Source organism: Papio anubis, chromosome 14 (genome assembly GCF_008728515.1).
Source record: "Papio anubis isolate 15944 chromosome 14, Panubis1.0, whole genome shotgun sequence".
Taxonomy (NCBI): domain Eukaryota; kingdom Metazoa; phylum Chordata; class Mammalia; order Primates; family Cercopithecidae; genus Papio; species Papio anubis.
The window spans coordinates 94676087-94700320 of NC_044989.1; the positions used below are offsets into that span (position 1 = coordinate 94676087).

The following is a 24234-nucleotide window of genomic DNA, read 5'->3' on the forward strand; positions in this document are numbered from 1 at the left end:
GGAAACCCCTTATAAAATCATCAGATCTCGTGAGACATATTCACTACGAAGGGAACGGTATGGGGGAAACTGTACCATGATTCAATTATCTCCCACCAGTCCCCTCCCCACAACATGTGGGAATTATGGGAGCTACAATTCAAGGTGAGATATATGTGAGGACAAAACCAAACCATATCATTCCTCCCCTGCCCCCTCTCATATCTCATGTCCTCACATTTCAAAACCAATCATGCCTTCCCAACAGTTCCCCAAAGTCTTAACTCATTTCAGCATTAACTCAAAAGTCCACAGTCCAAAGCCTCATCTAAGACAAGGCAAGTACCTTTCATCCATGGGCCTTAAAATCAAAGGCAAGTTAGTTACTTCCTAGCTACAGTGGGGGTATAGGCATTGGGTAAATACAGCTATTCCAAATGGGAGAAATTGGCTAAAGCAAAGGGGCTACAGGCTGCATGCAAGTCTGAAATTTGGTGGGGCAGTCAAATCTTAAAACTCCAAATGGTCTCCTTTGACTACATGTTCACATCCAGGTCATTCTGATGCAAGAGATAGGTTCCTGTGGTCTTGGGCAGCTCCACCCCTTTGGCTTTGCAGGGTACAGCCTCCCCCCAGGCTGCTTTCACAGGCTGACATTGAGTTCCTGTGGTTTTTCCAGGTGCACTGTGCAAGCTGTGAGTGGACCTACCTTTCTAGGGTCTGGAGGATGGTGGCCCTCTTCTCATGGCTCCACTAGGCAGTACCCCAGTGGGGACTCTTTGTGGGGGCTTCAACCCCACATTTCTCTTCTGCACTGGCCTAGAGGAGGTTCTCCATAAGGACCCTTCCCCTGCAGCAAACTTCTGTCTGGACATCCAGGCATTTCCATACATCCTCTGAAATCTAGGTGGAGGTTTCCAAACCTCAGTTCTCAACTTCTGTGCAGCTGCAGGCTCAATGCCACATGGAAGCTGCCAAGGCTTGGGGCTTGCACCCTCTGAAGCCATGGCCTGAGCTCTACATTGGCCTCTTTCAACCATGGCCAGAGTGGCTGGGATACAGGGCACCAAGTCCCTCAGGTACACACAGCAGTGAAGGCCCTAGGCCCAGCCCATGGAACCATCTTTTCCTCCTAGGCCTCTGGGCTTGTGATGGGAGGGGCTTCCAGGAAGGTCTCTGTCATGGCCTGGAGATATTTTCCCCATTGTCTCGGTGATTAACATTTGGCTCCTTGTCACTTATGCAAATTTCTGTAGCTGGTTTCAAATTCTCCTTAGAAAATGGGTTTTTCTTTTCTATTGCCTTGTCAGGCTGCAAATTTTCTGAACTTTTATGCTCTGTTTCCCTTTTAAAATGGAATGCTTTAAACAGCACCCAAGTCACCTCTTGAATGCTTTGCTGCTTAGAAATTTATTTTGCTAGATACCCTAAATCATCTCCCTCAAGTTCAAAGTTCCACAGATCTCTAGGGTGTGGACAAAATGCCACCACTTTCTTTCCTAAAACATAGCAAGAGTCACCTTTACTCCAGTTCCCAACAAGTTTCTCATCTCCACCTGAGACCACCTCAGCATGGATTTGATTGTCCATATTATTATAAGCACTTTGGTCAAAGCCATTCAACAAGTCTCTAGGAAGTTCCAAACTTTTCCACATTTTCTTGTCTTCTTCTGAGTCCTCCAAACTGTTCCAACTTCTGCCTGTTACCCAGTTCCAAAGTAACTTCCACATTTTTGGGTGTCTTTATGATAGTGCCCCACTCTACCAGTACCAATTTACTTTATTAGTCTATTTTCACACTGCTGATAATGACGTACCCAAGACTAGGTAAATTATAAAGGAAAAGAGGTTTAATGGACTCAGTTCCACGTGGCTGAGGAGGCCTCACAATCATGGCAGAAGGTGAAAAGGTATGTCTTACCTGGTGACAGGCAAGAGAGAATGAGAGCCAAGTGAAAGAGGAAACCCCTTATAAAATCATCCCATCTTATTCACTATTATGAGAACAGTATGGGGAAAACCGCCTCAATGATTCAATGATCTCCCACGGGGTCCCTCCCACAACATGTGGGAATTACAGGAACTATAATTCAAGATGAAATTTGGGTAGGGACACAGCCAAACCATATCAACATTACTTCTTTATACAACAAAATTATTTTCAGTGTTAATCATGAATAGAGACAAATAATAATAATAGTAAAGAAATGTAGTCAGTGAAACTTGTATTCAACTTTTTGTATAGACTCACGTCAGTAAAAAAATCAGAATGACAATTTTAATAAAACTAAAATGTCTACAAAAAGTATAAGTCAGACAATTACTAAATCATACCACTGGTGTAATGTTTTATTTTCTTGATTCATTCTTAAATTTTAAAACAAATAACACTTAGAAAAGAGTAAATTTTGTTTTTAAAGTTATTATTCAAAGTCAGTAAACTTCCTGTACGAGGACAACTTTGTACTTACTAAACAAAGGTGTGAACGTTGCTGTTCACACTCTTAAATTTTACTGTTTTAAATTCTGGATACAACTGAAAACCCCAAGTCATTTCAGAAAATGAGAGAATTGAACAAACTCAGATGTTCTGCTTCTTTTCCTTTACAACTATTGTGCCACCATCATCTATGCCAAATCTACTGTTTACACAGCAATATCCAAATATTGCAGGGTTGGAGACACAGGTTATACCTGCAGTGAGCTTTGTTATGAACTTAACCTTGGAAGGAAGCAGGCAGAACTACATCTGCCTGCCGGAATTGTAGAGGTAGACTCTATGCCTGGGGTTTCTGAATTAATTTCCATACACAGGTGAATAAGACATGAAACCAAACAACAAAAAGTTTACAATCTAGTGGAGATACAGATCACTTTTATTTATTCACATAATGAAAAGGTGCTTATTTGAAGCTCACATGCATATAGTTAAAACTTGGTAGTAACCTAGCTATTATTTAGAACTTAGGCCAATAGGAGTTTTTCTTTTCTTTTCACTTTTCTTTTCTTTTTTCTTTTCAGGGAGCAGTATTTTAACACTGACATTGTTTGGAATTGCCAGTGCATGGTAATAATAAAAAGCAGTCAGTTAAGACCAGCCTGGGCAACATAGCAAAACCCAATTAAAAAAAAAAATCCTATGAAATCCAACAACAAGCAGTCAGAATTTTAGTTGGCTTCATTTATTCCTCTTATTGCCTGCTCCCAGGGTGAACTGCTCCTACTACCCTCAGCTATGGAATGCCACTATTTGGGACTAAAAGGGTCAAAGTTGAAAATCTGTGATTTGTTGCAGTCATTTATCCATGCATTTTTTAACTCCCTCTAGAAGTTCTCAAGGCCACTTGCTGTGTGCCAGGCACTGTATTAGGTACTAGGAGTAAATACTGCATGAGACTGAACCCCAGAAAATTAACAATTAAGTGACAGGTATAGATAAGAAATTGCCGAGTAAATACATAACAACAGGGCTGCAACTGGGACGAATATGGGAAGTGTGGGAAAAGAACACCTCACTTGGTTTAGGGCTTCCCAAAAGGGTGGCATTGAAGCCAAGACCCAATTACCTCCATGCCTGGGAGCCATGCCCATGCTAACATTATTGACAGCCATCCTGTCTCCACCTTTCTGCTTTTACCAGGACACAACTTGGGTTCCCAAAAGGCCACCATCATGCTTTCTGTTTCCTATATGACCTACCACTAGAACTATTAATCAGGTTTTGGTCTTCTGACATCTCTGGGCACTTCCATTTTATTCCCACCCACCTGTGAGAGCACTCAGGCCATATTTCCTCAGGGCTGGCTGCACCAGGGTTGCCCTCAAAGTGTAGTGTTCCTTCTGATAGTGACCAGACAGAACTCCAGGATTGAGCCCAGGCTGGAGGTGCCTGAATGGTCAGGACAGATGCCAGAAATTTTGTTATTAATATAGATATAGCCTAATATTTGGACTTATATTCAAGGTAGTATGATATTATAGACTGGGAGACTAGGACACACTTTCCAGAATAATGGGGATTGAAACAATCCTTTTGTATTCAAGTCATATGTTTTACTTAGTTTATTAAGCTATCTTATATCTTACTTCGGAAAGAATAGTTGGGAAAATGGGCATTAGACATGATCCCTTTTTAAAAATGAAGTAGTGACATACTGTTAATCATCACAGAGATCGTTTGTACTACATCCTATACATTCACAATATGCTTTCAGAGATTCTTCTGGCTGGGACTGAAGGATTGAAGATAGTGTTTGCACTCTTGCCATCCACCTTTTAATTGTGTTTACATCTTGCTCAGAGTTCCATGCAGAAGTTTATGGAGGTTCCTTCCATCTTTTTTCTATAGATTTCATCAAACCTCTCATTCTGGGCAACAGTGAAGTGGTTTTTCCAATCCCCCACAGTTCCTAGAAAAAGGAAGCCAAGACAGGAGTGTCACTCTCTGATTGAAAGACGTGGTGTCCCTGAGTAAAGTGGTGTAGTGCCCATTCTGAATCTGGCCTGTCCACGTACCTGACTCACCCAACTCCCCCTTCAGTGGACACCTGTCCGTGAGCAGCTCTTCAATAAGAAGCAGTCCTAGGGGACTCTGTGCAGGGGATGGACTTCTAAGTCAGCTGGAAAACTGACCCAAGGCAGCTAGTGACCTGCATGACCTGGCCCCACCTGTAGTGTATTTACCCGATGGATTACTACATAGACATAAAAGAAGGATGAACTATAGACACAGAACCACATGGAGGAATCTCAAAACATTATGTTGAGCAAAAGACACCAGACACAAGAAAGTAAATACTGTGAGATTCCATTTATGTGAAGTCCAGCAACAGGCAAAATCGATCTAGAGTAATAGAAATAGGAAACATGGTTGTCCCTGGAGGTAGACATTGACTGAAAAGGGGCACAAGAGGGAACTTTCTGGGGTGATGAAAATGTTTCCTATCTTGATTGGGATGCTGGTAGTGTGGGTGTATACATTTATCAAAATGAGTTGAACTATATACTTAAGATCTGTGCATTTTTGGTATTTTGATTATATCCCAATAAAAAATAATTTTGGAAAGATATGAATGAGGTACTATTTTTCACCAAACAACAACTTAAACTAATTTTAAACAGGGGAAATACTATTTTCCCCACCAATACCTCTTCCAGAAAATTATGCAACAGAAATAAAAGCATCAGGAAATAATAATTTATGCACAAAGATATTTACTTTAACATTATGCATAAAAACAAACATTGAAAACAACAATAATTATAGTGTCTATCATTAAGGGAATAGTTGGATGAATTATGACATATCCTTAGCTTTGTATAACATTGGACCAAAAAATCAATGAGGTGTATGAGTCTATCTGCCTTGCCCTAGAGGGGTTTCTCATATCCTGATAAGTAAAGGTATAAAATATGACCCCATTCTGTATTTTAGGGAGCAAGCTTTCATTATGGTTACATATCTTTGTGTCTGTATGAGTCTGAAGAAGTAGGGTGTATAGAAGGATGGTTATGTATGAGCCTGAAGAAGGGCACCTTGACAAATCATTACCACTGATTATCCAAAGAGAAAAGGGGTAGAATTTTTTTGGTTTGTTTGGTTTGGTATGGAACACTGTCGTAGATTGGAAAATGCAACAACATAAATTCATGCACGTGCAAAATCAAAGAGGAAGAAGAAAAGATGTTTCAAAGTGGTGCGTATACCATGATTTCACTGTTGTGAATAAAAAATGTGTACGTTATAAATGAGAGAGAAAGGGACTTCCATACTGTTGGTAGTTACTTCTTGGAGGTGGAGTTTTGGTGGAGAGACTTTTAAAAAATATAATTTTATATTGATTTTATTTATTTATTTATTGAGACAGGTCTCACTCTGTTGCCAGGCTGGAGTATAGTGGCGTGATCTTGGCTCACTGCAACCTCTGCCTCCTGGGTTCAAGTGATTCTCCTGCCTGAGCCTCCCAAACAGCTGGAACTACAGGCATGCACCACTATGCCCAGCTAATTTTTGTATTTTTAGTAGAGACAGGGTTTCACCATGTTGGCCAGGATGGTCTCCATCTCTTGACCTCATGATCCGCCTGCCTGGGCCTCCCAAAGTGCTGGAATTATAGGCATGAGCCACCATGCCCAGCCAATTTAATTTAGTTTTTAAGAAGAGCTGGTGTCTTGCTCTGTCACCCAGGCTGGAGTACAGTGGCAAGGTCCTAGCTCACTGCATTCTCAAACTCCTGAGCTGAAGTGATCCTCCCACCTCAGCTTCCTGAGAAGCTGGGAATACAGGGATGCATCACCACACCCAGCTAATTAATTTTTTTTTGTAGAGATGGGGTCTTGCTGTGTTGCCCAGGCTACTTTCGAACTCCCAGCCTCAAGCAATCCTTATGCCTCAGCCTTCCAAGATGTGGGATTATGGGCATGAACCAATCTGCCCAGCCCAATTTAATATTTAACAATGACATGTTTTGCTTTTTAAATTAGAAGGTGATGAAGTTTTTTTCTTAGATGGGCCAATTAGAATTCCTCCTTTGGGAATTGGAACTAAGAAATACTGAGGATGAGGCAGTTCTCAACAGTAGTTGTTGAAACTCATGAAGTAGAGCAGGTTTGGGCAAGGGTCAAGACCAAGTTATGAGCAGAAACTGAGTCATCAGAAGTTATAAAGAGGGAGAAAGTTGTGATGGGTGGAGAGACGGGAAGCTGGTCAGCAGAGGAAGCCATGCCTAATAAACACGTGAAAAGCAGCCGAGTCCTGTAAGTGGTGGAGCGTTGGAGCAAAGACCCATCCCTCCTGCTGCTGATTCCTGGACCCTGAGAACCAGGGGCCCCTGGGAGGTCTGGACCAGTGGTGGCTCCTCTTCCTAGTTTTCTATGTGATTGCATTTCCTTTATTGTCCAGTGTGAATCCTCACAGTAAGCCCCTTTCATTGGGGCTGGCTTGGGGGACTCTCTGTTCCTTGCAACCAAATACTGGAGCAATATCCTAGAAAGCTCTCTTTTACAGCAGGATCAAATCCCTGCTTTTATTAGAAACACATATTGGGAATAGTTGAAGTGCATTGTTTTAGAATTAATAAAACTCAATATTGTACGCTAAGAGGCAGGCAGGATGTTATGAGACAATCTGAGTGTATGATAAAAGAGGCCCCACACACCTTTTCTCATGAAGGAGGAAATTGACTGGTCCATGATAGATTTGGAAACTGTAGAACGATTTGTCATGGGATTTTCTTTCATTTTCTCAAATGACGTCTCCTGGACAATTTTATCTAGCACTGTTTCATCCAAGTTCTTTCCCATGAACTGCATCACCTTCCGAATTTCATGCTTTGGGTTCTGTGGCAAGGGTAACATTGGACTGGAATGGCTGAGAGTATCAGAAAAAAATACTACAATTCTCTGGGATGTCCTTTGAAACAACTTTGAATTTCTCTGCACCTGAAGAACCACTTTAAAATGGTTCTTCTGCAGAGCCTTCACTCACCCTCTTTATGTCCTCATAGAAGAGGAAGAGAATCTGGTGTCTGTCTTTCATCTCCCACCATCCTTTCACATGGTCAAACCAGGAACCCCAAACCACTGAAACAAGAAACAGAATGGTCTATGTAGGCATCGTACAAAGCCTTGTGAGTGTTAGGGATTTTCCTGTGAGTTAGAGAGAGAAAACCCAAATTCTGGGTTAGATATGTTGTAAGAGTTCTGATCTGTTTGATTTTGAGGGTGATGTAGATGGGGACAGCCTTGGAGTTACTTGCCCCAACATCTTTCCTAAAGTGGCTTCCTGTCTATTATGTGCAATCACATAGGGACAAGGACACCCTTTGGAAGAGGATGACTCTAATTAAAGGCTTTGAATCAGGTGGAAGATGTTTGCTGAGGGCTGTGGGCATATACTTAGAAAGTGGCCAGCTTGCTCTGCCCAGTCCCAGTCTGTGGTAGGACACACCTGATGAGGTGCAGGCATGCTAGGGGATAAAAGGCTACCTGTGATTCCCTAGACCCAGCCTAGCTGGAGTGAGAATGCAAGGGTGTGAAGGATGTTCCTGTACCTTTTCCATTGATGAAGGTTTCAAAATATTCTTCCCAGGTACCAGGGTCAGGAAGCATGTGGTTCATCCTTTGGAAATGGTAGTAGGAAACCATACAGTCTTTGGCATTTCGAGCTACATAAAGGAACTTTGGGGTAAGAAAAGAGGTGGGTAAAAGATGGTATAAAAAGTGGACCTTCCCAGAGTTCCCTTAGGCGGAGCCATCCTGCAGATTGCTGTGCACTCTGGCTTAGTTCTGTGGTGCTGGTCTATGACTTGGCCTTGTGACCTCTCTCTTCTTTCTGTCTCTGCTTGTCATCAGCCTGCTCTCTGCTTCAAACTCAGTCCTTTTAATTAGCTAATCAATTAGGGATTGTTGAGGATTAGATTGCCCGATTGCCCCTTTGGTATCAGGAGCAAAATCTTTCTCTATAAACTATGACCTGCCACGTGAATAGGAGACTTCCACAGTATCAGCGTAAACTGATGACCCCTCTCGCACCCTCCCAAAGATGCACAGAAGCTTCATGTTTAAGAGTTTGAGTCACAGAGCAAGAAAATAGCTTCTATTTTTCTCCTGGCCTCCTCAGCTTGAATGATTTCCATCTCTAATCATTTCAGCTCTGCCCCTACAAACATCCCTTCAAGTTCCACTTTGCTCACAACTTCACATCCCTCCACCCTCCCAACAAATCTGACCTTTTATCCAGTACTCAGTTCACATTTTAACAGCATCAATCCCCAATGGGCCTCTTGACTACACATCTCAGATCTATGAGCAGCTATTTCAATGCTGTGCTTTTTCATTCATTCGCTTTTAAGTGGTTCTCAACTGGGGATGATGGGATGGTTGTGTCCACTACGGGGACATTTGGCAATGTCTGGAGACATTTTTGGTTTCACAACTCGGAGTGGTGGTGCTACCGGCATCCATGCAGGGGCCAAGGATGCTGTTCAACATTCTACAATACACAGAAGGGTCCCCCTGCTCCCACCCACAAGAAAGAAAAATCTGCCCCAAATGTCAGGAGTGCTGTATTAATTATGTCTTTTATATTCTGCATCTGATACTTTGACATCCTAGGGTTTTGCTGACTCTGGAGGAACTGCCTACAACACCCTAGAACCTACACCCCCAACACCTCCACTATGGGCTCTTACACACTGGGCCACTATTCACCTGCCCTGATCACCCCAGGGTCAGATACCAGATGACTAGGCCCAGCCCCTGTGGCTGAAAGCCTGCTGCAATGGTTCAAACTGACCAATCCCAAGCCTCCTTACCCTGTCTCATCTGTTCCTTCCCAAAGAAACCACATCAAGGCTCTTGCCCATGTCTCCTACTCACTCTCTCTGCCTCCTGACCTATCCCATTGCTTCCCTGTGAGGCTCTGTGTGACATGCCATGCCTCCCGTTCTAGGGATCTGCAAGGATACACTTCTTCCTTATGACAGTCACCACTGTACCTGCGTGTCTTATCATGCCTGATTATATCAAGTCCCAGGCCCTTTAGAGCAAGTGCTAAGGTTGAGAAACACTTCTCCTGAAAGCACTGACTCTATTACTGTCTACTAAGTCCTACTGCCCATCTTCTCTTCTCCAACTTACCAAGCTGCCAAGCACCAGTAAAGAAGGTTTCAAGAAATGTTGATTTAAAAAATTCCCCGAGTTTCTAAATTTTTTATCCTCAGTTTTCTTCCTCTTCATTGCTGCTTGGTAATCCTTTTATTAATCCCTCCCGTGCTCCATCTCTTGGCTCTTAGCTCTAGCCACAGGTCTCTCTTCTCTCCTCAAACCTTTACCCTCAAACCTTCCTGTCTGAGTTCACTAATTCTCTGTGCAGCTGTTCTGCACTTTAACCTACGCTTGAGTTTTTAATTTCCATGATTTTATATTTTTTGTTATAGAAATTCCATTTATTCACTTAATAATTCTGTGTCTAAAAGTAGCATCTTATTTCTTTTTTATTTTTGATTCACTCTTTCATTTGTTCACACAACCTGAACCTTCTTTTATTTCTACAGCTGATAATTATATTGTCTGAAGTTCCTGAGGTCTGACTCTTCCACAGGTTCTTTCTGAAGACTGTGTCTCATGGTGGCTTGTTCTTTTGTGTATTTTGTAATGTGGGATGGTGAGCTCAAGTGGGGATCCTATGGGGGTCTGAGTTGCAGCTGTGTCCCTCCAGAGAGGACCTGGGAACACTGGCTGTGGGGACTACCTTGTGTAATTTCTCTGCCTGTAGTTTCTTGGACAATGCAAGGAGGAAAATTTTGAATTTCAAACCCTGAGAGAGGAAACCTGTGGCTACACATTCTCAAGGGAGCTGAGAGCCTAGGTCGAGGCAGAGTGGTTCCCCAAGGTCTTCCTCTGCCTCCTCCACCCATCCATTGAGGATGTAGCCCTTCAGCAGTCCCGGCTTTGGCTCCTCATTCTTCTGCTTCCTTGTGCCCTGGGCTTTGACCCTGTCCCTGTGCAGCCATTAAAACTCAAGTTGTTGGATTATCCAGGTCATCAGATTTCCCCAGGAGAGTCCCAGTCTCAACTTAAGTTTCAGTTCCCTCTGCAGTTTATAAACCTAGGGACTTTATTTTGATCTCAGTTATGCATTTAAAAGGAAACTTGTGATTTTTTAAATGCAGTAATCCTGGATGTTTTACATATAAGTGCTTCAGGGGTTCAGAATACCTAGTTTGCCATAGTTCTGGAAATGGAAGTTTTTGTCCCCTTATCCAACATTACTGAAAAGACTGAAGTCATTTGATGTGAGTCCTCCAACTTCACTCCAGTCCCCCAGAAACTTTCTTAGCCTTTCTTCCCCCTTCCTTCCTGCCTTTAAGAAAACAGTGCCCCACTTTCTCACCAAGGCTGGCAGCTCAGTTTGCACCCTTGACTCTACTTGCTCCACAGCCGCTTCTGTATTTATGCAAAAAGCACATGTCTAATGCCCTCTACATGCCAGGAGCTTATTAGGCACTGTGGTGCATACAGATTAAGTCACAGAATAAATAAAACAAGGAACTCAGAGTCTACCAGAGGCTGAGGTGGGGTGTCCTCAAGAGCATTGCTCTGTCTGTTCATCTGTTTACAGTTTGGGGAGATCTTTAGCTCTTTTCCTCTCATTCTTCCCTCCCTGGTCTGTTAGAGAGCCTCCCCATGGCCTGCAGCCTGGGATCACCATCTTCTCCCCTTCATTTCACAGCTACACTTAGTGCACTCACTGCCTCCTCATTTCTCTAGTTTCTTCCAAATATGTAGTCTGGCTCCTGCCTTCATGTCCTATTTGAAACTGTTCAGGTGAATGTCCTGCTGAGTCTAGAACTTTACTTTTTCTGTTTGCTGGTAAGCATCAGAGACAGTGGAGAATAGAGTGATAGCCGATGTTCTGCGTGGGGTCTGGGATTTCGCTTTGGTTGGCTTACTCTCCCTTCTGTCACAGGGAGCTGTTGGTATCTTACCTTGCAGTTGTTTTCCCAGAAAGATGGCGGCAGCAGCTGAGTGGAAAGGTGAGTCTTTAGTATCCGTGGAGAGGGCGTTGCTTTGGCTTTTTCCACACCTTTAAAATAGTTCAAGAGGAAACATCTGTGTAGTACAAGCACTACCCGGGGACTTCATGATGCAGGCTCTGTCCAGGATATCCCATCACTCACTTATCTTTCTGCTAGTCTCTTGACTTTCTTTTGGGATTTTACAATGGGATTATTAATTTTCATTTTTGTGGAATCAGACAGCTTGAGTCCTGGATGGGGCCTTAGAGTTAAGTTACTCTGTCGCTTTAGGGATGAGGTGATAGAAGCTGAGAAAGGGCAGGTGATGTCTTGCTGAGGCACAGTCAGCTAGGACCAGAGAGCAGAGGCCTGCCTCACCTTCGTGCCAGCCAGAGATGACCCCCATGTGCCTGCAGCAGGCTGTCTCGTGTACCTGGCCTGTTTGCAATCACTTGTTTCATTTCTAAAAACATATATACTTGCTGGCCTGTGAGTCATGATTTCTACTCTCTCATTTTAAAGCCTTAATGAGCACTTTGTGCAATCGTTGTGTTAAGCTGAGGTTAGGGGGAAAAGGCAACAAAGATGATAAAAACACAGACCTTCTCCCTAAGGAGCTTCCACTCTGGTGTGAGAATCAGAGGCTCATGCAAATCACGTCAGAGGAGCTGGGTCAAGTTAGTGCTGAGGATCTCCTTCCTCTTTAAGACCGAATACTGTTCCATTGTGTGTGTATCCGCATCTTGTTTCTCAATTCGTCCATTGGTGGCCACTTGGGTTGTTTCCACCTTTGGGCTATTGTGAATAATGTGATTTTGAATGTGGGTATACAGGTATCTGTTTGAGACCATGTTTTTATTTCTTTGGGATATATGCCCAGAAGTGGAATTGCTGGATCATGTAGTCATGGTAATTTTTGTTAAATAAAAAAGTGTTTGGGCACTAAAAAGAAAAGTTGGGCTCCACCTTTAGCTGTTTTTCAGTCCATTATTCCATAGGGCTTTCCTGTCCTGTCTCTTTCCTCATCCGCCTCTCCTTCCACCGGTCCCTGGTCCCTGCCCCAAACCCCTCCAGCCCCCTCCATCTGGTCCACTGCTGCCCCCAGGCCCCTGCCTCCCAGCCATCTGGTCCTGCTGCCCCAGGCCCCTGTGCCTCCTTCCAGCCTTCATCTCTACACATCTGGTCCTGCTTCCCCAGGCCCCTGTGCCTCCCTCCAGCCCTCATCTCTACACATCTGGTCCTGCTGCCCCAGGCCCCTGTGCCTCCCTCCAGTTCTCATCTCCACACATCTGGTCTTGCCCCCAGGCCCTGTGCCTCCCTCCAGCCCTCGTCTCCACACATCTGGTCAGTCCCGCTCACTCTTCAAGGGTCTCTCCAAGTACTTTCAGTGCTGGTGATATGGCGGCCTGAACATTATGAAGATCTTTCCTGTTAATCACACACCTGCAGATTCTGTTTAAAACAGCAGACACTCATTTAAGTGCAGAATCAGGCTCATAAGAAAATAAAGGGAGCCTCCAGGGACCAAAGTGAAGAGGGAGGGAGCTGCAAGATGGAGAAGTGGGCAAAGGCTTTGATGACAGCTGCCCGGAGTGGGTTCACCCACTGGACACCCAGTCCTCAGTTCAGTGACTGCTGCTCAGGGAGGAGGCTGGTAGGCCTGGGCTTTAGTGAGGCACAGATTAGGAACAGAGACCCATGCATTAGCAGGAGAAACTCAAATGCCTGCTACCTCAGTGAAAGGTGAGAGAGAAAAACACCACCTACTGACAAAGAGAGGTACAGTAATTTCCTGGCCTCACTTCTGGGTGCAGAAAAAGAGGCTTTCTTGAGAACTCATAACCACTATCCTGTTTTCATACTACATGCATGGATATGAAATCATACTACCTGCTGGGACCAGAAGTTAACTTAAACTATTGTAGATTGGAAATGTTCCAATGTAGGTGTGAGATCAAGAGAGGGAGAAAAAAGCTTTTTATACAAAATTACAAAACAAATGACGGAAAAGCCTTATGAACAAGAGCAGAAAAAAACAGGTGGAAGAACTAAACCCTTAGTGACCTCCATTATTGGGTACCTGATAGAGAATATAAATAACTATGTTTACAATATGCAAAGAAGACCAGGTGTAGTGGCTCACATCTGTAATTTTGGTGCTTTGGGAGGTTGAGGCAGGTGGATTGCTTGAGCTCAGGAGTTCGAGACCAACCTGGGCAACATGGTGAAATCCTGTCTCTAAAAAAAAAAAATACCAAAATTAGCTGGGCATGGCGATACACACCTGTAGTCCCAGCTACTTACTCGGGAGGCTGAGATGGGAGGATTGTTTGAGCTCAAGAGATTGAGGCTGCAGTGAGCTGTGATTGCACCACTGCACTCTAGCCTGGGTGACAGAGTAAGACCCTGTCTCAAAAAAAAGTGCAGAGGAATGCAAGAGAAAATTGAAAACATGATCAAGGAAACAAGAGACTACTAAAAAGACTGGGAAGATTTATAAAGTGTTTGGACGTGAAAACCTACAATGAGTAGGGTTAAATAGCAGAACATACATAGCTGAAAAGAAAAACAGTAGCAGAGCTAAAGAAGCACAATGTAGAGAAACACAGAGATGAAAACTATAAGAAACCTTAGCAGACATAGAGGACAGAAAGGAAGGTTATGGGTAGAGTTGGACTCTCAGTCCCAAGCTGGGGAGCAAATTCAGGGAATCTGCCAGAAAGTGAGATCTGCAGGCCGGTTGATTTCCTTCCTGGTACTGGTGGCTCTCCTCTTTCCTGTTACACCTGATTTAATGCCCTGTGGGCAGTAACCACTTAATGCCTAAAAGAGACCCAGTCCTCTAATTGGGAAATCTGTACTCAGTCATTATGGTCCTCTGATGGCTCACAGTCATCCTTCCTGCCTATGACAAGTAAGAAAGCCCGCTTCTACTCCTGATCCAGCCCTGTTGGTGGACTCAGCCCAGCTCCAGCTCCAAATTTTTCTGCCAAAAAACCCCTACAGGAGAGAGATACTGTGGAGCTGGGGCTTTACATAAAGCAGTTGACCAGTGTTTTCTTTTACATACATAGGTACATTGTACATTCTGTCCCACCACAGCCTTGCCCCACCTCTCTCTCATCAATGATTCAGAAAAGCCCCATGGGGTTGCCTCACCCACCAGGAACACCATGATGGTTGCTCAGACTCAGGGTGGAGAAGCACAGCATGGAGAGTGTGCATGACACAGCCCAGGCTGCAGGGCCCGTTCCCAAGCCCACTAGCGGGAAAGAAGGGGGAAAACAAGGTCATTTTTGGCCTTCGTCAGCTGCACTAAGATTTTAGCCTTGGGATTTGTGCCAAATTGCATGTGACTGTGTGGGATAAATCAATTCAGCCAATACTGTAGAAACAGCCCCATGGGAGTACAAAGTCAAACAGAACTTGTTTCTTGCTATCAGAGTTTGTGGTCTGGCAGGAGACAGAAGCAGAAAATTAGTAATGACAGCAGTTTATCATTTCAGTTGTCACCTCCAGAAACTATTCTTTGGCCATGTTCCCCTCACCCTGCCAATAGCGCTTCATGCTTGTTGTTACATCATCTGCATTGGTTTCTTCTATGGGACCATAACTTATTGAGGGCAAGTAGGTGTGAAGTCTTATGAGCAGCATAGGCCCTTGAGCATAGATGTTTGCTGAAATGGAGTGGATCATTCCTAGATTTCACCTATATACAGTTCACACACACGCATGCATGCACACACATGCACACAGGTCTTTTCAAAATCTTTCCAAACCAATTCTTTGTGGGTCACAGATGCAATCCCTTTTGTCACAGAACGTCTGTGAGGCTGGGAGTTGATGGAGGAGCAGAAGGGGGGCCTGGAAGGGAGACTGATCATGCAGAGCACAAGCTCGTCCATTGTCCAGTAGTGCCTGACCACTCCAGAATGCTCCAAGGGTGGTTGAGACCTTTGGCCAACAGCCATGAGTCTACATCAGCACCTGGTCTCCTCCCAGTGGTGCTCCTCACCTCGGCTGGCAGGGATTATCTGCTGTGAAAGAAAGCCACTGGCCGGGTGCAGTGGCTCATGCCTATAATCTCAACGCTTTGGGAGGCCGAGGCGGGTGGACCACGAGGTTAGGAGTTCGAGACCAGCCTGGCCAACATGGTAAAACCCCCCGACTCTACTAAAAATACCAAAAATTAGCCAGGCGCGCTGGCAGGTGCCTGTAATTCCAGCTACTCGGGAGGCTGAGGCAGGAGAATTGCTTGAACCCAGGAGGCAGAGGTTGCAGTGGGCAGAGACCACGCCATTGCACTCCAGCCTGGGCAATAGAGCCAGACTTTGTCTCAAACAAACCACCAACCACTGCACAGCTGAGTCTCCAGCCAGCATTCAGCTGTCTGTGGCCGGGCAGATCATAAAGGCTGAGACCGTTTGTTACTCTCACACAGGGCACCCTCGTTCATAAAGAGGCCAGGGTTCCTCTGTAGAACATGCCAAGCTGGCTGATTGATTACCATTCTTTCTCCGGATTCTATAGCTCTATCCTGGTTTTTATGCTGATTTAGTGATTGAACACTCTGCTCTCTACTGCTAAGAATACTTCATTAGAAATCTTGTTTAGGCCTCTCCTCTTTCTTTAATCTCTCACATTGTCAGAGGTAAGACACTGGGCAGCAGCAGGGGCAGGAGGCAGAACAAAGATCAAAAGCTGTTCTTGGGCTGGGTCTGGTGGCTCATGTTTGTGATCCCAGTGGCTTGGAAGGCCAAGGCAGGAGGCTTGCTTGAAGCCAGGTGTTTGAGGTGTTTGAGAGCAATCTAGGAAACATAATGAAACCCTATCTCTACAAACAATTAAAAAATTTGCCAGGTGTGGCAGTGTTCACCTGTAGTCCCAGCTACTCGGGAGTCTGAGGTGGGAAGATTGCCTAAGCCCAGGAGTTCCAGGTTGCAGTGACCTATGATGGCACCACTGCACTCCGGTCTGGGTGACAGAGCTAGCCTCCATCTTTAAATAAACAAAAAATGCTGGTCTTAGATAATTAGGGAACACGTGGGGTCATGGGGCCTAGAGAGGTGGTTAGTAAAGATGCCTAACACGTAGATAGTATCCTCTGAGTGTCAGGCAATGCCTCAGGCTTTTTACCTGTATTGGATTTGTTAATGCTCACAACAACTCTTTGAGATAGGCCTTGATTCTATCCACACTTTGCAGCTAAGGAAACTGTGACACAGAGAGGTTATGTAAACATTGTGAGGTGAGTGACAGAGTCAAGATTCAAACGTCGTGAGGTGAGTGATGGAGTCAGGATTTAAACCCTGGTAGTCCTTAACTATTATACCATCCTGCTGCTCAAGGAGCAGAAGACCAGACACACACAAAACAGCAGGCCCTGATGGCACACGGAGTGAGATTATGGTTAAGCAGGCAGAGTCTGGCCTGTTTATGGGGTCGGAGCTCCACAGGTAGTTCAGAGCAGGTCACAGGGTTACAAAGCCAGTGGTTACCTACCTAGTGACCATTGTCTCCTCTTTGAGAGCCAGAGGAGCCACAGGGGCTGGATGGTAGGATCATAGGGGAGAGCAAAATCCTTTAAAGCTATTCTGACTTGGAGACGCCTCCTTGTACAGGTTACAAGTGTCTTGTATGCATCAGGTCAGGGACTTTCTATCTCAGGACATTTTTAGGGATTTATTGGACCTCTGTCTACAGTTGCTCCAAGTCTAGACTTCATGCTAGAGTTGCATTGACTACATTTTCATAGCTTCAGCTACTGTGCTTCCAGTTTTCTATCACATGGATCTCTGCAATGCTGCAACTTAGGGAAGTAGGCCTTCCTCCTATCCTTGTTTTGCAAAATAGTTCCAGCAGCTCTAGTTACCTGAAATATAGCCTTCTGGTTATATGTTTTAGCTTCCTTTATTTTTTGATGTGAAGAGAAACACTTCCAGGTTGAGCATTACCTGAAAAGTCTTCTCTATTGAATAGAAATAATTGGTTCCAAATGCAATGGTGTGTGTGTATGTGTGTGTGTATGTGTGTGTGAATCATTGATTCTTGGATACTCTCCTGGCTGCACTGGGCTTTATCAGGTTGGGGTACAGAGAGAAGAGGGAAAAAATGGCTTACAGTTTCTCACATCTTCAGTATGTTCTACAGTTGCACATGATCAGAGGGAGGACTTAAGAAGAAAACAAGGCAGAATCTGCCCCTAGCACACACCCTTTTCACTTGGTGATACACTTTTGGCAAAAAATCTTAAATAATATGTAGACAGAGGATGAGAAGAAGATAAAAGGAAGAAACATATGACAGTGAAAATGAGAGAGAAAGAGAAGAGTAAGGAGAGAGGGAGGGAGAGAGAGAAGAGGAAGGACAGAGGGGGCAGAGAGAGAGAGAGAGAGGAGAGAAGAGAAAAATGAGAAAAGACAGGGGAAAACAGAAGAGAGAGTGAAAGAAAGCAGGAAGAAAGAAAGAGGGAAGTGCTCTCACCAGAAGGTTGGGGTGGCCGAGCCCACTCAATGAAAGGATGGCGGTGTTGGATGATGGCTCGCTGGCACTTCTCCACGTCCCCATTCTGTTCAATCATATCCACAATTTCCTGAATCCATGTTGTCCCTGAGGCTCAGAAAGGAAGGGTGAGAAGGAGAAACCTGTTAGACGATCTTCCCTGAAGAGTCTCGAGTAAACAAAGGAGATGTAGAGCTTGGTGTTTGCATCAACCTCCCCTCGGGTCAGGATCCTGTTAGCCATGAGGGATGGACTTTGATCTCTGTAGGGAGTGGAGCAGCACAGGCAAGGCTCCCCCAACCCAGGACCAGTGCATGGCAGAGCACAGCAGCTTTCCTGGAAACCCCAGGGATATCAGGCATCCTGCATGAGTCCTGAGCTCTGAACCCCACTGTGGAACAATAAGAAGGAGCAGGTTTCCTCTCAAGGGGAATTCTAACTTAAGTGACAAGCCGGTGCTGGCTCAGCAGGTCTTTGCTGTCCCTCCTGCCCTGCAGTCACCTGCTTTAGGGTAGGTGCAGATGAGGAGATCATCTGGTTTGGCCTCGAAGCTCTGGATTTGGCTCCAGTTGTCCACAGTTGCAGACTGCAGGAGGGTCCCCTCCACCTCTTTCAGTTTTATCTGTTTCCCCAACTCTGAGGTCAGGGCCATAGTGTCTCAGCGTTGGGGGTCCCTATGGGAAAAGAATAGAGGAGATTTTTAAAGAAGTTGTGGTAAAATACACTTAATACAAAATTGATCATTTTAACTGTCTTTAGGCATACAGTTCAGAGGCATTAAGTACATTCACATTGTTGTGCAATCATTATAACCATTCCTTTCCAGAATTTTTTTCATCTTCCCAGACAGAAACTCTGTATCCATTAAACAATAACTTCCCATTCCCCCTCCCTCAGCTCCTGGCAACCACTGTTTTACTCTATTTCTCTATGGACTCTATATACCTTATTTAGGTGGAATCACATAATATCTGTCCTTTTGTGAATGTCTTATTAATTAAGCTTAATCTTATGCTTAATTGCAAACTTGATTTAATCTCTTCAAGGCTCATCTGTGTTGTAGCATGTGATAGGATTTCCTTCCTTAGTTCTCTGTAGGTATATACCATTTTTATTTTTTGAGACAGAGTCCAACTCTGTTGCCCAGGCTGGAGTGCAATGGCATGATCTTGGCTCACTGCAACCTCTGCCTCCAGGGTTCAAGCGATTCTCATGCCTCAGCCTCCTGAGTGACTGGGATTACAGGTGCCCACCACCATGCCTGGCTAATTTTTGTAATTTTAGTAGAGACAGAGTTTCGCCATGTTGGCCAGGCTGGTCTTGAACTCCTGACTTCAGGTGATCCACCCACCTTGACTTCCCAAAGTGTTGGGATTACAGGCGTGAGCCACCATGCCCAGCTTATATTTTGTTTATCCATTCATCTGTTGATGGAAACTTTTGGCTGTCGTGAATTAGGTCTCTGTGAACATCGATGTACAAATATCTCTTTGAATTATTGCTTTCAGTTCTTTTTGGTATATACTCAGAAGCGAGATTGCTAGATCATCTGGTAATTCTATGCTTAATATTTTGAGAAAATGTTACAGCATCTTCCACAGCAGCTGCACCATTTTAAATTTTACAAGCAGTGCATAAGTGTTCCAGTTTTTCCAAATTGTCATTAACACTTGCTGTTTCCTGTGTTGTTTGTTTGTTTTTTTGTTTTTAATAATAGCCATCCTAATGGGTGTGGGGTGATAAACAGCTCATTGGGGTTTTGATTCGCATTTCCCTAATGATTAATGATGTTGAGCATCTTTTCATGTGCTTATTGGCCATTTGTAGGAGAAATATCTCCTTTGCCCAGTTTTACATTGTGTGTGTGTGTGTGTGTGTGTGTGTGTGTTTTGTCATTGTTATATTGAGGGAAGACTTTTAAATGCACCAAAAGGAGAAAGCTGAAGAAGTAAGCCACTATTACTCAAGGATAACTGGCTACTGGGGTTCCAGAAGACATTTATTACTACTATTACTAATGAAATAGTAGTTAAAAGCTAACATTTATCAAACACTTCAATTTACCATCGCTGGGCTGAGTGCCTTGTATACATTAATTTATTTTAACTTTTGCTGAATATGAGTGATAGAACTTCAGAACTGAAAGGGTCCTTACAGAAAATGTAACAGTACATGCTTGCTAGAGGTTGAATAAAATAATCTGGCCCAGCTGCTTCATGGAATAGATGAGAAAACCAGGTGCCCAGATTAGCGAGGCCAGTTTTCATGGCGGCTTCTGCTTCCAGATTGAGCTGAGCCCTTTAAGATGAAGACAATTTTCGGAAAATGAAAGACAAATTATTTCTGAAAAATTTCAAATATGTGAAGCAGCTGAATTTATAATACATCAAAGAAGGTGGAGTTTGGACAGTACTCCTGAGATTACGGTGTGATCAAATTCAGGAGAGGAGGGATAAGAACAAACATTTCTTGCAGGCCTTCTATGTTAGGTCCTTCATGGACTTTTCTTTTTCTCTCTTAATTCATATGACAATTTTATTAGGAAGGAATAATTATCACCCTCATAAATGTGAGGAAGCTGAGAGTTACATGATCAATAACTTGCCCAGGATCACAGCCAACATCTGTACACAAATCCTATGTTCCTTCTTTAAAAATTGCCTCTTGTTTTTTTATAGTGAATTTAAAGGTATACATTGCAGAAAATTTGGAAAAAGTCCAAATGTACAAGGAAAACATCTATCACACAGAGTTGTATTTCTGTCTTTTTCAAATGTACGTTGTTGTAGGCAGAATAATGGCCCTACAGATGTCCACGTCCTAATTCCTAATACATTACATTGTGTGGCAAAGGGCTTTGCATGTAGAATTTAGGTTAAGAAACTTAAGGCAGGCCGGGCGCGGTGGCTCACGTCTGTAATCCCAGCACTTTGGGAGGCCGAGGCAGGCAGATCATGAGGTCAGGAGATCAAGACCATCCTGGCTAACATGGTGAAACCCCATCTCTACTAAAAAAAAAAAAAAATTAGCTGGGCGTGGTGGCAGACGCTTGTAGTCCCAGCTACTTGGGAGGCTGAGGCAGGAGAATGGCATGAACCCAGGAGGTGGAGGTTGCACTCCAGCCTGGGCGACAGAGCGAGATTCCATCTCAAAAAAAAAAAAAAAAAAAAAAAAAAAAAGGAAGAAGAACCTTAAGGCAATGAGCATGTCCTGTATTATCCAGTTGGGCCTAATGTGACCACAAGGGCACTTAAAAGTGGGCAAGGGTGCAGAGGAGCTAGTCAGAGAGTCATGTGGCAGAAGAAGTGACTGGAGAGTTTGGAAGCATGAGAATGACTCAACTTGCCACTGATGGCTTAGAGACAAAGGGGAACATAAGACAAAGCATGGCCTCCAGAAGCTGAGAATGAACCTCAGCCAACAGGCAAATGGGACCTCTGTCCTACAGCCACATGAATCTGAATTCTGCCAACAACCAGAATGAGCTTGGAAGGGATTCTTCTTCAGAGCCTCCAGAAGGGAACACAGCCCTGCCAACACCTTGATTTTACGCAGAGACACCTGTTTGGATAAACTTGTGTTGTTTTAAGCTGCTAAATTTTTGATAATTTGTTATGGCAGTCATAGTTATAGAAAACTATTTATACATAGTTATGAAAGAAAAGTATACATATATATAAACGTAAAATTACAAAATTTTATACTTTTTGGATACTGCGGTGGTTTGGATGTGGTTAGTCCCCACCAAAACTCTCTGTTGAGGTTTAACTGCCAGTATGGCAGTGCTGGGAGATGGGGTCTCGTGAGAGGTGTTTGGGCCATAAGGGTGAATTCCACATGAGCAGATTAATGCCATCTCACAGAAGTGGGTGAGTTGGGTCCCTTTGCACATGCTCGGTTGCCTTTCTATTTCTTCACCATGTCTTGATGCAGCATGGCTCTCACCAGAAGTTGAGCAGATGCCAGCACCATGCTCTTGGACTTTTCAGCCACCAGAATCATGATTCAAAATAAACCTCTTATATTTATAAATTACCCAGTCTCAGGTATTTGGTTACAGCAACACAAAATGGACTAAGACGGATGTTATCGTGGTTTGAATTGTGTCTCTCTAAGTTTGTATGTTGAAGTCTTAATCCATAGTATGCTAGCATGTGGCTGTATTTGGAGATAATGTCTTTAAAGAGGTGATTAAGCTAAAATGAGGCCACTAGGATGAGATCCATTCCAATTTGGTATCCTTGTAATGAGAGGAGATTAGGACACACAAGGCAACACCAGGGATGTGTGCACATAGAGGAAAGACCATGTAAGGATACAGTGAGAAGGTTCTCCATAGGGTGGGGGTGAGGGGAATGGTGAGTCTAATTCTGGGGTTGAGTCTGACGTATTTGTGGGACTTCCCAATGTACACCTGTAGGCAGATGTACATGTGAGCTTAGGGCTCTGGCCTGGAAATAATGTCTTGAGAATCATTCATGCAACACATTGACCAACTCTGTGGTAGGCATTGCTCTGGGCAGGTAGCTGATGACCGAGGGCGTGGGCATGGCTGTGAGTGTGTGCAGAAGGGTACCTGCTGCTGAGGACCAGGGCAGTTAAGGGCTTGGCTGTCCAGTGTACTATGGATCCCACTGTATTGCTCTTGTTGGAGGCCTGCACGGGGAGTGATAGAACCTGGCTAAAGCTGGGAGAAGGAGATGCGGCAAGAGATTGGGGCAGCTGGGTAGTGCAGTGGGAGCAGAGGGATCTGCCGGTTCCCACAGGAGAAGTCCCAAGTCCTTCTCACCCTCCCCAAGCCCCTCATTGCTGGGCCACATCAGCACATGGTTCCTGCCCTTGAAGAGTCAGGCATTTAGACACACACATTTCCCCTTGAGCAGCCAGCAGGAACCTTTTCATCCTATCAGGCCAGATCACTATGGCCTCCTTGGTGAAGGCATCCCTGACTCTGTAAACAGAAGTAATCACTCCTTTCCATGGGATCTTATAGTATTTTGTGTGCAAAATTTTATAGTTCTTACTCCATGTCCTATAGTTACTTGCTTATAAGTCTAGACCCCTGGAGCACAGGATCTGGTTCAGTCCCCTTGCAGGCCCAGCATGTGTCTTGGTCAATGGCTGGCATAAGAGGAGGACTCTCATGGAAGAAGAAATAGTCTTGGCCAGATCAGTTGAGCTGGCTGTGGAGGAGGATGGGACAGGGAGGGTATCTGGGAAAAGATCAGGGTGGAAGACAGAGATAGTATTATAGGGGAGAGAGCCTTTGGAGGTGATTGCCTGGGGTCCTGAATCTAGGTCTGGTTGGTTACAAAGCTCTTTTATATTATTTTATCAGATTCTTAGGATCTTTCCTGGTTTGAGTAAATGCATCTATAAAGTCACACCTATGTGGCTAAAGGTTAAAAAGAATCAATTAAGAGTTAGGTATAGAATTTCTTTTAAGCCGTATTCTTACCTTCAAGTTCCAGCTGAAAGTCAGAAGCTCAAAGGCCCACTCAAGGGTCAGTGGGCACGGAAAGGACTTTCACAGGAAGCAGACGGCAATTGCAGAGGCTCAAATTACTACTGTGTCAGAGTTACAGGGGCGCTCAGCAGGTAGCCAGCACTTTGGGAGGCTCTCAGCTTCACTGTGGAAAGTTGAAGCTTTTACTGGAAGAATCCGGATTGAACAGAAACAAACCCTGTGACCTGGCCCTGGGAGGGAGAACTTCTTGCTGTACCATGATCACTCATGTGACCGTGACTACTGTGCAAATATCAGCTCCCTCTAGTGCACACGAACTGAGGGCACACTCTGCCCCTCCCCTTGGTCTCCACCTAGAGTTTTTCACATCTCTCCTGGCCCTCAGCTGCTCTGACCCCTCCCTCCTCCCGCTGGTCTAGAAGCTTAAACAGGTGGAGGCTGGGGGGAAATGGAAAGCTGGCTCTAGGACCAGCTGCATCAGGCTTCAGATAGGCTCCTGCTTATTTGGTGAACTCCCTTTTCCTCCCGCCTTAGCCTGAGATTTACTTTCTGCATCTGTGAAGTGTGGGTAATACTGCCTGTCTTCAATCCATGCTTTAAGATTGAAAGCAACAATGTTAATGAACACACTTTGCATAGCACATAGTAAGGGCTTAAAACTGCTGGTTCTTCTATCCTTTCTTCCCAAACTGTATTCATCCACACTGAAATGCAGAGAGGATAGAACAAAAGTCTAGAGCTTAGATGTGTACTTATTTATACCTTGCC

At 44.3% G+C, this 24234-nt stretch overlaps 1 protein-coding gene across 1 annotated transcript; it reads right to left on the reverse strand.

Moving 5' to 3' along the window:
* Nucleotides 1-2187: 2187 nt before the first annotated feature.
* On the reverse strand, nucleotides 2188-23890 carry LOC101023921 (sulfotransferase 1C2). The gene is made up of 8 exons (XM_003909087.5): nucleotides 23458-23890; nucleotides 18501-18673; nucleotides 17982-18107; nucleotides 11469-11566; nucleotides 8031-8157; nucleotides 7466-7560; nucleotides 7137-7317; nucleotides 2188-4388 (listed from the first exon to the last, which is right to left on the reverse strand). Exons 2-8 carry the CDS (start codon nucleotides 18649-18651, stop codon nucleotides 4276-4278), a joined length of 891 nt encoding a protein of 296 aa, XP_003909136.1. The 5' UTR covers nucleotides 18652-18673; nucleotides 23458-23890; the 3' UTR covers nucleotides 2188-4275.
* Between the last annotated feature and the right edge of the window lie 344 nt (nucleotides 23891-24234).

Bases quoted from the DNA above. Each gene is read 5' to 3' on its own strand.
- LOC101023921 (XM_003909087.5), bottom strand. From the start codon at position 18,651: ATGGCCCTGACCTCAGAGTTGGGGAAACAGATAAAACTGAAAGAGGTG. The intron at 7,318-7,465 runs GTGAGTGAAGGC...CCCTTGCCACAG, and splicing joins TCTATGAGGACATAAAGAGG to AACCCAAAGCATGAAATTCG. The intron at 4,389-7,136 runs GTGTGTGGGGCC...TCCTTTTTCTAG, and splicing joins TTCCTCCTTCATGAGAAAAG to GAACTGTGGGGGATTGGAAA.